The 15,548-nt window shown below is 33.0% G+C and overlaps 1 protein-coding gene and 1 long non-coding RNA gene across 2 annotated transcripts; both read left to right on the forward strand.

Annotated features, from left to right (window-relative positions):
• The first annotated feature begins 13,487 nt into the window (after nt 1-13,487).
• On the forward strand, nt 13,488-14,279 carry LOC127744980 (uncharacterized). Its single transcript, XM_052257902.1, has 2 exons — nt 13,488-13,746; nt 13,837-14,279. Exons 1-2 carry the CDS (start codon nt 13,545-13,547, stop codon nt 14,277-14,279), a joined length of 645 nt encoding a protein of 214 aa, XP_052113862.1. The 5' UTR covers nt 13,488-13,544.
• A 238-nt stretch (nt 14,280-14,517) lies between these two features.
• On the forward strand, nt 14,518-15,065 carry LOC127744772 (uncharacterized). The gene is made up of 3 exons (XR_008005828.1): nt 14,518-14,605; nt 14,829-14,906; nt 14,994-15,065. It is a non-coding gene; the product is annotated as an uncharacterized LOC127744772 (long non-coding RNA).
• Nucleotides 15,066-15,548: the final 483 nt, after the last annotated feature.

The raw sequence follows: 15,548 nt of genomic DNA on the forward strand, positions 1-15,548 counted from the left end.
TCAACCTCCGTGCCGCCGCCATTCCCCCAGCGCCGCCGCATCACCACAACCACCTCTTTGCCCTTATATCTGTTCCATATCACTGTACTTTACGCACCAGGTTCTGCCATAATACGATTTCTCCTTGCGATTCTTTAGTTTGTTTTCCAATTTTTGTTCCGAATAGGCTAGATAGAGATGCATGCTTGTAGTGGATTTTAGGTGGTTAGGTAGCTAGGATGTGGTTAGTGGATTTATGCCTGATAATTGCGCCGTTCTTGTTATCTGTTTATCTGTTCTGAAATTTTAATCTGGCTGTAAAGCTCATCCTGTTCATATGATGTTCTTTCATGTTTGTTGTTGTTGTTACACTATTCATTACTGTTCATGCTATTTGTAACTCCCTGCAGCACTTTTTATTCTCATATGAACTATCTTCTCTAGCTATTTATTTTCCGGGAACCCCCTGTTTTAGCCGGAATGCTGCCCAATTTTTCTGCAAAATTATTTCATTTCTTCCCATTCATGTATTGGTTCTGGCAATTTTGAATTTCCCAATACTTGGTTACATCCAAACCAATTCATGAATGCACGGGCAAGCATTCTTATTTCTTTTGATTCCTCGGTCAATAAATTCCATTATTGATGATTTCATGTTAGTTTTGCACCTTTTCTATCCATCTGAATTCTCATCAATCTTGCTTGCATATGAGGACATGCTATTGTTTAAGTGTGGGGAGGTTGATAAACCACTATTTTATGATAAATCTTGTGCTTAAATTGAATGATTTTATCAACTCTTCACCTACTTATTCATATGAATTCGCATGGTTTTGCAATTCCTTCCTTATGATATGACATATGAGAAAACATGTTTCTTATGCTTTAAAATAATCAAATTTAATTATTTTTTATTACCATTCGATGCCGTGATTTATGTGTTGAGTACTTTCAGATTTTATAGGGCAGGAATGACTTAAAGGATAGAAAGGAAACATACAAAAATGGAAGGAAAGCACAAATTGGAGTTTTGGAGAAACTGGCAGCGACGCGTCCGCATGGACGACGCGAACGCGTGCTTAGCGCAAAAGAGAATCGACGTGAGCGTATAGATGACGCAAACGCGTGACTCGCGAAACACAACTGACGCAGACGCATGACTGACGCAACCGCGTGGAAGAGCAACACTCCAGATGACGCGACCGCGTGACGTGCGCGATCTGCAGAATTTGCAGAAGTCGGCTCCAGCGACTTCGGGCCGACTTCTGAGCCCTTTTGGCCCAGATCCAATCCCAAAATACACAGATTAAAGGGTTATAAATGGAGGAATCCATCCATTCATGATATACCGGATACTTCATACAACATACATTCATACATAGCTTTAGGATTTAGATGTAGTTTTTAGAGAGAGAGGTTCTCTCCTCTCTTAGGAATTAAGATTAGGATTTAGAATTTTTATCATGTTTAGACTACTTCTCTTCATCAAAGGTTCAATGTTCTTTTTATTTATTTTCTCTTTTATTTGCTTATGGACCATTCATGTTATGATTTTCTTAATTAATATAATTTGAGGTATTTCAGACTCATGATTGCTTTTCCCTATTTATAATTTAGATTTTTTACTATTGGCTTTGGTTGATTAATTTGTGACTCTTGAGTTGTCAAACTCATCGTGATTGATAATTGTTATTCTTGGTGATTAATTTAGATTCCTATAACTCTAGTCTTTCCTTAAGGAGTTGACTAGGACTTTAGGTGTTAAATTAATTTGTCCACTTAACTGACCTTCATAGTTAGAGGTTGACTTAGTGGGAGCAAAAGTATAATTCTCATCACCATTGATAAGGATAACTAGGATAGGACTTCTAGATTTCATACCTTGCCAAGAGATTTCTTCGTCATTAATTTATTAATTTCTGCAATTCATTTCTCCTATTCAAAATCTTTTCAAACCCAAACACTGTTTTCCATAACCAATAATAAAACACACCTCCCTGTAATTCCTTGAGAAGACGACCTGAGGTTTGAATACTTCGGTTTATAAATTTTATTGGGTTTGTTACTTGTGACAACCAAACGTTTGTACAAAAGGATTTTCTGTTGGTTTAGAAGCTATACTTACAACGCGATTATATTTTTATATTTCTTTACCAATAGAAAATCCGTTTGTCAATGCTCTTGCTCCTTTGTGTGCTTCTTATCCTGGCCCAGAAGTGGTGATCCAGATAAATTGGAACCCATGTATAATGGTCTTCATAAAGATCTGCATAATACACCCAAATCAGACTATATTACACCCAAAAACATGCAATTTACACCTAGACTGCAGATTTTAAACATCATTACCTGAAAGCCACTTGTTGTCCACAAGACCATACTTGAGCAGAAAATCATTCCAATACCTATCAAATGAGTATTTGGTATGAGAGTTTCAAACAACTTAGCTCATTTCTTGTTCGATTTCTACGTGTCCCTTGTAGCCATTTAATTTGCTTGGAATCTTCTTCGTGATGTGCCAAATACACCAACGGTGAATTGTTGTAGGCATACAAGCCTCTATAGCCCTTTTCATTGACGTGCATTGATCGGTGAGAATCCCTTTTGGAGCATTTCCTCCCATGCAACAAAGCCAACATTGAAATAACCATTTGAATAATTCAATATCTTCGTTTTTCATCAAAGCGCATCCAAGAAGTATTGACTGACCTTGGAGATTCACCCCGACAAAAGAACCACAAACCAAATTATACCTGAAACAAATTACGATAAAACAGAATTAAAATCATTACATACACCCAAATAATGATTTTATACACCCAAAAATATCCAATATACACCTCTGCAGCAGATTCATAAAACAGCATTAATTTAGCATCATAAACAAGAACAGCATATTACCTGTTTGTATTGTAGGTGGTGTCGAATGAAATAATATCTCCGAATGAAATAATATCTCCGAAATACTCAAAGGCAACTATGCTCCTTGCGTCGGCCCAAAAAGCCAGCTTAATCAACCGATCATCCTCGAGTTCGAGTTCCAAAAGGAAATTCTGATTCTTTTCTTTCATTCTTAATAAGTATTTCCCGAATTCTTTAGCATCTTCTTGTTCCAAAACATTCCGCAATTCTCTCGTGATGTAATTCCTCATGTCTTTTTTGATAAAATTTAACTCGCGGTGACCCCCGGCTGCCGCAACGAATGATTGGTAAGTTTTGTTTGGTCTGATACCGGCTTCCTCGTTATTCTCTATTGTACGACGAACAGACATGCTTAGTTCCCTGTGCTGTTTGAGCATCTCTGCTTGATTCGGACAGCAAGGATGTGAATGATGCAACACGACCTTCGAAATGATCCAAGTACCAACATCCTTCAATGTGTGTATATAAATTCTTGCAGGACAATTTAAACCAGCTGTGGGATTTGTCTTCTCGATCGGAGATATTTTAGATTTCCATTTTTTCTCTCTGCTACACGTAATCAATTGATTCTTAATTTCGTTTCCCTTTTTATTTGTGCTCCGAACTCTTGTAGAAAAACCTGTAGCCTTCGCATAGTCCTTGTAAAATTTTGCAGCATGCATCTTCAAGGGTGTTAAAAGTCATTCCAACCTTGGAAACAAACCGGTCATCAACATCACAGAGGGACTGCAAAATACACCATGTTAAAAACAGGGATATACTATAGAGTTTCTGCACGTCATAAAAAAATAACAATTCAACTAAAATACACCCAAATATTCCTGATCTACACCCGAACGACAACAACTCAACTAAAATAATAAGAAAAGCCATAAACTGTAAATACACCCAAACTTCCCTAAAATATACGCAAATAGTTCTAATCTACACCCAAACATCTGGTAAAAATGCACAAAATTAATCAAAACTAGTACAGTAGATTCAATTCACAATCAATGTTCACGCATTATTCAGCTAGACAATCATAAACGACTAACTGCATCAAATTCAGATTTAATAATTAACTGAAACTAAATCACACCTTAGGAACTTCATTCGATTCAAATTCAAAATTCACTTCGCCCTGGTTCAGCTGACAATCTGAAGTTGAATCATCCATTATCTTTAAAACGATTTCAAAGCTTGATTTCAGAAACCATGAAAATCGAGAAAAACGAAGCAAGAAAATAGAGAGAGAAACGCATATAAATGACGAAGGAGAAACTAGTGAGAAACGCACATAAACAACGAATGAAAAGGCAAAAAGAAACGCACCAACGAGATTGAACAAAGAAGGTAAGAAGTTTGAAAAATGAAACGAAATTCTTTGAAAAAAGAAAGTTATATCTTCGCGCGTTAATTGATTTAAAAGTCTGTTAAAAAGACGCGTGAAACACACATGCCACAAAACACACGTTTAAAGATAAAGGACTTGTAAGTGTTAATCGCTTGTATGCAGAGATTATTCGTTTAAATAATCTATATTGTTCTATTGAAAACTACCTCAAAGAGATAATAAACATAGATATTATTAGACTGATTTATGATTAGAATATTGACTTGTATTAGTTCAATTTCATTTTTAAATGCCGTTGTACGTGATTTGGGTTGATGATGTTATTAGTGTATATCATAATAGAAGTTACTGTAATATCTTTATAAAAAGGTCATTATTGACTATCATCATATGCAATTAAGTAGCGACAAAAAATGACGCAACTAAGCATAATAATACTAGTGTATCAGTAGGTACGTAAAAACATATCTACCAATATAATTTTTTTATATATTAAAATATTAAAAACATAATTAGTTGAGATGATAATTTATAACTTTGTTAAGTAATTTTGAGTTCAAGATATGAAAATAATATAAAAAAATATTTTTGATAAATTATATATAATAAAAAATATTTTAAGAAAGAAAATTAGATACTAATTCTTTTTATCTTCCTATCGTATATAACTAGTGTATCAACAAGTATAGCTAATTCATTCTTTTACTTATTAAATATGTTTAAAAATCATTAAGATTGAATTAGGTGAGATGATATGAGTAGTTTGCAATTTAACTAAAATCTTGGATTCAAAATCTTAGAAATAATTATTTTTATGAATTATATATAATGAAAGATATTTTAGTTAAAAAGTTGAACACCAACTTTTTCAATATAACAATTATATATAAAAAATATTGTATCAATAATAAGAACTAACAAACTTATTGATTTACTTTTTTATTTATTAAATGTATATAAAAATAATAAAATTTAAATTAGTTGAGATAGTAAATAGTTTATAATTTAACTAAAAGATTTTAAATTTAAATATTAAAAATAATATTTTTTATGAATTATATAAATAACAAAATATATTTTAAAAAAATTGAATACAAATATAATCCATCTCATATTTTTACTATATATAGTATAAATATAGATATAGATATAGATTAGGTAAATTTTACCTAACTCTCTCTAAAAAAAAGATAAATTACTTTTTTATGACATATTTTATTATTATTAGATGAAATAGAGTGATTTATCATGGTTAAATTTTTAATAATATTGTGTTTAACTTCACGGTAGGGGTTATTTTATATCTTTAATAATAATATGGTCACTTGATTGCTTAGTTTTATGAGTTTTTAATGTACGTAAAATTTTGTTTATATTAGTATTTCGAGTTTTATATTTATTTTTTATTGTTTAATTCATGCTCAAGTAGGAGCAAAGTGCAAGGACAAATACGAAAATAAAGATAAAAATGTTGTAAAACAACTAAATAAATAAGGAAGATGTAATTATAAAATAATGTAATATAATTAAATAGCTTTAATAATAATATTCACAATGATTACTATCACAATATAATAGAAACTTATATATTTACTATTTTTATATATTAGTAGTGTATTAAGAGGAAGGAGAAAAGTTTAATATAAAGAGAGAGAAGATTTTGTTGTTGTGTAATTGTTAGAGGCTTAAGCCTCTATTTATATACGTACATGGGGTAGATTTTTCAACTTCATATTAAATGAAGTCATCCTTGAGAAACTATATATCATGAAAAATGCGCATCCACGTAATGTGATAAGGTATCCTTATCACAACACTTCTCCTTGGATGACCATTTAGTAATATTGCCTCATTAAAACCTTACTAAAGGAAAACCCTGTGGGAAAAACCTTAGTGAAGGAAAAAGAGTACAATATCCTTTGTGATGGGTACTGCCTCATTAAAAACCTTGTCAAGAAAAACCCAATGGGAAAAAAACTTGACCAAGGGAAAAAGAGTACAGTCTCCCCCTCTTGCCGACATCATTTAATATCTCGAAATCAGCGCATTCCAATCTCATGTACCAATCTTTCAAAGGAGGATTTTGGGAGTGACTTTGTAAATAAATCTGCCAGATTGTCACTTGAGCGGATCTGTTGGATATCAATTGTCCCTTGATTTTGAAGATCATGAGTGAAGAAGAATTTGGGAGAAATATGCTTTGTTCTATCACCTTTGATGTATCCACCCTTAAGTTGAGCAATGCATGCTGTATTATCTTCAAACAGGACAGTTAGAGCTATCTTATGATTAATCAGTCCACATGATGACAGAATGTATTGAATCAGACTCCTCAGCCAAAAACACTCGCGACTAGCTTCATGAATTGCCAGTATTTCAGCATGATTCGAGGAGGTTGCTGCTATCGTCTGTTTCGTGGACCTCCATGATATAGCTGTACCACCATATGTGAATAGGTATCCTGTTTGAGATCTCCCTTTATGTGGATCAGACAAGTATCTGGCATCTGCATAGCCAACTAGTTGTGACTTGAATCCATAAGGATAAAACAATCCCATATCAACCGTTCTATGAAGATATGGAAAGATTTGCTTGATTCCACTCCAATGTCTTCTGGTTGGAGAGGAACTATACCTTGCTAGTAAATTCACAGCAAATGATATATCGGGTCTTGTATTATTAGCAATATACATTAGCGCTCTAATGGCACTAAGATATGGTACTTCAGGACCAAGGATATCTTCATTTTCTTCTTTAGGACGGAATTGATCCTTCTCCACATCCAAAGATCTTACGATCATTGGGGTACTTAAGGGATGTGACTTATCCATATAAAATCTCTTCAAGATCTTTTCTGTGTATGTTGTTTGATGAATAAAGATCCCATTTTTTTATGCTCGATCTGCAGGCCGAGACAAAATTTAGTCCTTCCAAGATCTTTCATCTCAAACTCTTCTTTTAGAGTTTTTATTATTGTTGGAATCTCTTTAGGAGTCCCAATGATATTTAAATCATCAACATACACAGCAATAATAATGAATCCAGATGTAGTTTTCTTTATGAAAACACATGGACAGATATCATCATTCTTGAATCCATTTTTGGCCAGATACTCAGTAAGACAATTATACCACATTTGTCCAGATTACTTCAGACCATATAAAGATCTTTGCAATTTGACTGAGTATAATCCTTGCGAATATTCATTGGATGGTTTAGATATCTTTAGTCCTTTAGGGACTTTCATATAGATATTCCGATCTAATGAGCTGTATAAGTAGGCCGTTACCACATCCATTAAATGCATATGCAGTTTATGATATGCAGATAAACTAACCAAATAACGTAATGTTATCGCATCCACTACAGGGGAATACATTTCTTCATAATCTATACCGGGCCTTTGTGAAAAACCTTGTGCCACAAATCGGGCTTTATAGCACACAACTTCATTTTTCTCATTTCGTTTTCTCACAAATACTCAGCGGTATCTAACAGGTTTTACATCTTCAGGTGTACGGACTACAGGTCCAAAAACTTCACATTTTGCAAGTGAGTCTAATTCAGCCTTCATGGCTACTTCCCATTTTGGCCAATCATTTCTTTATCGACATTCTTCGACTGATCTTGGCTCAAGATCCTTACTTTCATGCATGATATTTAATGCCACATTATATGCAAATATTCCATTGACAATTGTCTTATTTCGGTCCCATTTCTCTCTTGTAAAGACATAATTTATCGAGATCTTATCATTTTCACTATTTTTAGGTACCTGAACATCTTCTGGCGTTAAAATTATATCAGAATTTTGGACAACTGCAGGTGTCTCTACTATGTCTTTTTCAACAGGAATAATATTTACCTCTTTTCTCTTTCGAGGATTTTTGTCTTTGGAACCGACAGGCCTGCCACGCTTCTGGCGTGTATTTGCTTCGGTGGCAATTTGTCCAACTGGGACATCAATTCGTATTGGGGCATTTTTCGCTGGTATATAAGATTTGGTTATCCTCTTTGTATCGGAAAAGACATCAGGCAATTCATTTGCTATTCTTTGCAAATGTATAATCTTTTGAACTTCGAGTTCATATTGCCCTGATCGAGGATCTAAATGCATCAAGGATGATGCATTCCAATTAAGTTCCTTTTCAGGAAGCTTATCTCTCCCCCTAATGTTGGAAATTTTGATTCATCAATATATCGCACACCCAAATATTCTTAAATGGGAAACATTTGGCTGCTAGCCAAAAGCTAATTGCATAGGAGAGAACTGATGGTAACTCGTTAGCCCCAAACGAATAAGTGCTGTAGCATGTAAAGCAGCATGCCCCCAAACCGAGGTTAGGAGATTTGTTCTCATAAGTAAGGGTCTAGCAATTAATTGGAGGCGTTTAATAAGTGATTCTACTAACCCATTTTGTGTGTGAACATAAGCTACTGGATGTTCAACACTTATTCCATTAGCCATACAATAAGCATCAAAAGCTTGAGAAGTAAATTCACCAGCATTATCAAGACGAATTGCTTTGATTGGATTTTCTGGAAATTGTGCTTTTAATCGAATAATTTGAGCCAGTAATCTCGCAAACGTCAGGTTGCGAGAAGATAATAAACACACATGTGACCATCTCGAAGATGCGTCTATTAGGACCATAAAATATCTAAAAGATCCACATGGTGGATGAATAGGTCCACATATATCACCTTGAATCCTTTCCAGGAATTCAGGGGACTCAAATCCCATCTTTACTTGTGATGGCCTTAAAATTAACTTTCCCTGAGAACATGTAGTACAACAAAATTCACTAGTTTTAAGAATCTTCTGGTTCTTTAGTGAATGTCCATGAGAGTTTTCAATAATTCTCCTCATCATGGTTGTTCCCGAATGACCCAATCGGTCGTGCCAAGTTATGAATTTATTTGGGCTAGTAAACTTCTGGTTTACAGTGGCATGTGATTCAATTGCACTAATCTTGGTATAATATAACCCAGATAAAAGTGAGGGCAACTTTTCTAATATAACCTTTTTATTTAAGTCATGAGTTGTGATACATAAATACTCATGATTTCCCTCATTCATTGTTTCAATATGATATCCATTTTGGCGAATATCTTTGAAACTCAACAAGTTTCTTCGAGACTTGGTAGACAATAGTGCATTATTTATTATGAATTTTGTTCCTCCAGGAAACAAAATTATAGCTCTTCCGGAGCCTTCTATCACATTGCCTGAGCCAATAATAGTATTAACACATTCTTCTTTTGGCACTAGATGGGTAAAATATATATCACTTTTGAGAATAGTGTGCGAACTTGCACTATCCGCAAGGCATACATCTTCATTACATATCCTTGCCATTTTCTTCAAAGATAAATAATAATAAAATGAGTAGCAATACATGCACAGTCAAATCGAATTCTTGATTGGAATTATTTTTCTAAGAAACACTGCACATAATGTCATACACTAAAATTTTATTTTAAAACTTGACACATTTAATAATTTCAAAATTCATAAACATTAATATTTCATTATTTATATACATCATTTTTGAAACTTAAATACATAGAAAATAAAACTTAACAATAAATGCTTTACATTATTTATTTACTTGGATACTTAACAATCTCACATATTAAACTATTCCATCATTGATCAAATGACCAATATTCCCTTCAGGATCCTCAAAGAAATCAGATACATCATAATGAGTGGTGGAATTTTCAGCATCATTTGAAACGAAATTCGACTCTTTTCCCTTGTCATTCTTTTTCAAAGATACCTGGTAAAGATCGACTAGGTGCCTTGGGGTACAACAGGTATGTGACCAATGGCCCTTTCCACCACAACGGAAACACTTATCCTCTGTTGATTTATTCTGCTCGATATTTCTTTCTTTATCCCACTTCTGGTGAGATCCTCTCTTTTGAATATAATTCCTTTTTCTTCCATAATTTTTCTTGTTATTAAAACCTTGTCATTTACCTCTTCTGGGGTAATTTGCTGCATTTACTTCAGGAAATGGGGCGGCGCCAGCTGGGCGCGCTTCATGATTTTTCAATAGTAACTCATTGTTGTGTTCAGCAACAAGAAGGCAAGAAATTAATTCAGAATATTTTTTAAACCCTTTTTCTCGATACTGCTGCTGCAGGAGCACATTCGAGGCATGGAACGTTGAGAAAGTTTTCTCCAACATATCATAATCAATTATCTTTTTCCCACATAATTTCATTCGTGAGGTGATTCGAAACATTGCAGAATTATATTCATTTATAGATTTAAAATCTTGTAGACGCAAGTGCGTCCATTCATATCGAGCTTGAGGAAGTATCACCGTTTTCTTATGATTATACCTTTCTTCAAGGTCTTTCCAAAGATCTGCAGGATCTTTTAATGTGAGATATTCATTTTTCAATCCTTCGTCAAGATGACGACGAAGAAAAATCATGACTTTGGCTTTATCCTTCTGAGATGCATTATTTTCAACCTTAATGGTATCTCCAAGATCCATTGAATCAAGATGAATTTCAGCATCTAGTATCTGTGATAAATAATTGTTTCCAGATATATCAAGAGCATTGAATTCAATATGAGAGAGTTTCGACATAATGAAAATTTGTTATCTGAATCTTCCTAAAAATTTGATCAGAATCTCGTGCTGATAACGTGTTGTAAAACAACTAAATAAATAAGGAAGATGTAATTATAAAATAATGTAATATAATTAAATAGCTTTAATAATAATATTCACAATGATTACTATCACAATATAATAGAAACTTATATATTTACTACTTTTATATATTAGTAGCGTATTAAGAAGAAAGAGAAAAGTTTAATATAAAGAGAGGGAGAAGATTTTGTTGATGTATAATTATTAGAGGCTTAAGCCTCTATTTATATACATACATGGAATAGATTTTTCAACTTCATATTAAATGAAGTCATCCTTGAGAAACTATATATCATAAAAAATAGATATCCTGAATCACAACAAAAAACAACTAAAATCAATTACTTAATTATCATAATAGAAGCCAAGTTAGATTCAAAGTTTGAGTTTTAAAATTGACAAAGGAATAAAAGCACAACCATAAAAAAACACCTTTGAAAATTACGCTTTCAATATGATTTAATCCATTTTCTCTAGTTTTTAAACATTATATTATGGATTAGAACCAAGTTTTCAGATCATAAAGTCCATGTCTCCAAGTCGTGCTATCATGTGATATTTTTATTTGTTTTTCTTGTAAGAAGATTTTTTGTATTTATTGATGACTTTGCTTACAAGTAGAAGAGTAACGTGTCGAGATATATATCGCCATAAAATTTGAAATAAAAATGATGGATGATTACTGCTTGCCAACACTTGTTTTTTGCACTCATGTAATTAGGTTTTTCTTCTTAAATAAAATAAAAAATAATTATTTTTCGAAACTTGATTTTTGAATTTTAATTTCTTAAATACAATTTTTTTTTTATTTAGAATAAGTTTATTGAGAGTACAACGAATTTGCTCTAGATGTAAAGAAAAAAATCGTATTTAAAAAATTAAAGTTCAAAAATCAAATTTTAATGTATTATTAATTAAAGTAATTTTTATACGTGTATTTAATTACGTAAAATCAAATAGCAAAAATAATTATTTTTCATATCAACTATATGAATGATCATTAAAAAAACAGATGTAATTACACGATTATGTAAAACGTTTTACAATGTCAGTACATCAAAATTAAATTCTTAAAAATATTGATAAATTAATAAAACAAAAATTTAATTATCATTAAATTTGTAATTTTTAATATTTGTGAGTCCCATTAATATCTTAATTTAAAAATAATTAATCTCTTATCTTTTACTTTATTAATTTTTTTCACTATAAAAAAGTTTGATCCACATGAGAATAGATGTTCAACGTATATAAAAAAATAATTATGAATTATGATAAATCTTTATTTATATATATTAGGGTGAAACTATTATAACTATGATGATTATCTTTTGAATTCTTAAATATTAAACTTTATTTTATGATTAAATTAATATTTTTAATAAATTAATTAATGAATAAATTTTTTTATTCTATAATATATAACAATGTTGATTAGAAAATAATCACGACACAATTATTAAATTTGTTAAATAATATTAAACAAAAAACTAGAGGTTGACATTTTTTTCCCAAGGGCCTATTTATTTATCAAAAATACTATATATAAATAAAAAATCAGTCACTAAACCAGGTATATTATATTTATGTATAAATACGTATATTTTTTTATTTATTTTCAATATATATTGTATTTCAACATATATTTTATATAAATGATTAATTTAAAGGAAATGTTAGGTAAACAATGACCATCTTGAACAACATGAACAACCACCAATCAAATAAAAACATACTACACCTCTAAATTAATCATCTAAATTTTAATATTAAAATACGGGCCTGCTACACATACAAGTTTACAAGCTTACAAGTTGGCCCAGCCCAAATAGAACTCACGCGCATGAAGAGAGATAACATGGCGCGTCAAAATCACGCGCTCAACACTCGAACGGTTACGTATGGCAGACTCTTCCACTTCTTCCACTTCTTCCACTTCTCAAAGCACGAAAACAAGGAAACCCTCCCATTTTCAAGCGAAAATCAAAGTTCAAAATATACAAATCGTTGTTCGAAACCTCCATCAAAACACCATCAAACTCTCCGTGAAGAATCTGAAGAGAAAACAAAGCAACAATACTCAACGTAAGTTCATTAAGATTCCTGTATATTTTACTTTTCTTCTACGTCGTTCTTCTAGGGTTTACTATTATTCTTGCTTCTTTGTTACACTGTTCTAAGTTCTACGTCGTTCTTCTAAGTTCTACGTCGTTCTACGTTGTTGTTCTAACTTCTCCTGCTATTGTTGTTGATTATTGGGAGTTTATTCCGTAGATTGGGGGTGTATACTGCTTAACCTTGTAATGTGACTTGATATTGAAGCATGGTTGAGTGATATCTGACTAATATCTATATGGATGTATCTGAATAATATCTATGGGTGTATCTCACTGTTATCAATGGGTGTATCTTGCTGATATCTTTGGGTGTATCTGACTCATATATACGGGTGTATCTTACTGTTATCAATGGGTGTATCTTATTGTTATTGATGTTTGTATCTGACTCATATATATGGGTGTATCTTACTGATATCTTTGGGTGTATTTTTTGTTTTAGAGAAAATGGCAGCAAGAAACCAAATAAAAGACCTTAAGTGTGCCACACATCTCCTGAGTGATAAGTTCAGAAACATGACTGAGGAGAAGAAGGCGATTGTGAGGGATCTCGGATTCGGTGGGTTGATGCACATCCCACCACTAAGGGTGGATCACCAACTCTTAAGGGAGCTGGCAAACAACTTCAAAATTGGGGAGAACAGACTGAAGACAGGATATGGTTCTTTCCAAATAACACAAAAAAAAATAGGTCATGCGCTTGGCATCAATGCAACAGGTAACTAGCTTAAAATTATAGGTATATATTAAGTTGATGCTTGGGTGTATTTGAACCGACTTGTATACTTTGTTGTCTTCCTTTTTGTAGGAGATCTATTTCCTGAGAAAGTTGAGTATAAGAAACTTTCTGATGATGACAAAATAATTTATAGAAGATTCCAGGGTAAGACCCTCAAAAGTCTTACCGATGAAATGATGGAAATCGGCGTTGGCAACGAAGAGGAACGCCTGATGTTCAAGAGGATATTCATCCTCTACATACAGATGGAGTTCCTTTTGCCAACGACGATAAACAAAATATCGCCCGTGCACCTGGCCCCAATTTTTAAGATGGACGGCATATCGGAGAGAAACTGGGGGCATGTTTTGACCTTCATGGTCAAGGGCATCACAGACTACCAGGAGAAGAAGAAGAAGGCAATTAATGGCTGCCTCTTCGCCCTGATGATAATCTACTTTCATCTTTCAAAAAACAAAGGCAAGAACAGGACTGAAAGACCACCAAGAGCCCTGGATTGCCAACTGGACTAAGGAGCAGTTGGTGAAAAGAATGACTGCAGAAAGAGAGGAAATTTTGGTAAGTAAACATAATAAGTTGGGTGTATTTTATTTACCTGAATGCTGCTAACTAAAATATCTCATGTTTCAGGGGATTGTGAAGATGGCAGAGACAAGAGAAAAAATGAAAAAAAACAAAAAAAAAAACAAGAAATAAAAAAAATAAAAAAAAGGAAGGCGAGTCCAACATCATCTTCGGAGACAGAAACTACTGATAGTGACACTTCTACCTCTGAGTCTGAGGCTCAAGAAGACTCAGAGGATTCAGGAAGAAAACACCCCAGCAAAAAGGGGAAAAAGTAAGTACCATACTTGGGTGTAATTTCTTTTTCGAGTTGGGTGTATTTTGTTTGATCACGTTGGGTGTATGTAGCTTATTAAGCAAGGTGTGTTTCGTTTGCTGCGTTAGGTGTATACTGTATATTCATTTGGGTGTATCTCGTGAATTCATTTGGGTGTATCTCGTGAATTCATTTGGGTGTATTTTTAGTATGTTCTAAATGATGATTGTTTGCCTTCCAGAATGGACTCCAGAAAAAGAAAGCAGAGGCAAGAGGAGTCAGATTCTGATTCAGAATCTGAATTTGGACCAAGTGATGAGTAATGTCCTGAAATTATTACTCCTTTCTTTTGGCTTCATTATAAAGATTTCGTGTATTAACTGAAGTGTCTATTATTAACTTATAGGAGCGAAGAATCATCACCTGCGGAGAAGGAGAAGAAAAAGAAAAAAACAAAAACAACACCAAAAAAGTAAGCACTTCTTTGGATAATATTTTGTGATAAAATTAATTTTTTATTTCTGATTGGTACTCTTTTTTTTCCACCCAGAACACAACAAAAAAAGAAAAAAGTTGTTGTGGAGGATTCACCTCCTGAAGAAGATCAATACTTTTACGGGTACAGTACCTCGTAAGCTATATTACAGTCTATCATCGTAATTATTTTTGTTAACGTCTTATTTTATGAATGTAGTGAGAGATCTGAAATATCAAGTGACGAACCCGATGAATGGCTAAGGGAAAACGTTGATAAATCTGCTGCAGAGGGGTATGTCTTGCTGGGCTGTGTATTTGAGATTTTGGTGTGTTTTGTTTGCTAATAATTGTATCTTGTTTCACAGGGAGAACCAAGCTGACATGCGATCGACAGAAGGTCGCTATGTGTCCTCTGAAACGTAAGAAGCTTTATTATTTAATAAAATCTTGTTATTATTTGAGATTTGGATGTATTTTGTGAACC

Source organism: Arachis duranensis, chromosome 2, assembly GCF_000817695.3.
Source record: "Arachis duranensis cultivar V14167 chromosome 2, aradu.V14167.gnm2.J7QH, whole genome shotgun sequence".
In the NCBI taxonomy this organism is placed as follows: domain Eukaryota; kingdom Viridiplantae; phylum Streptophyta; class Magnoliopsida; order Fabales; family Fabaceae; genus Arachis; species Arachis duranensis.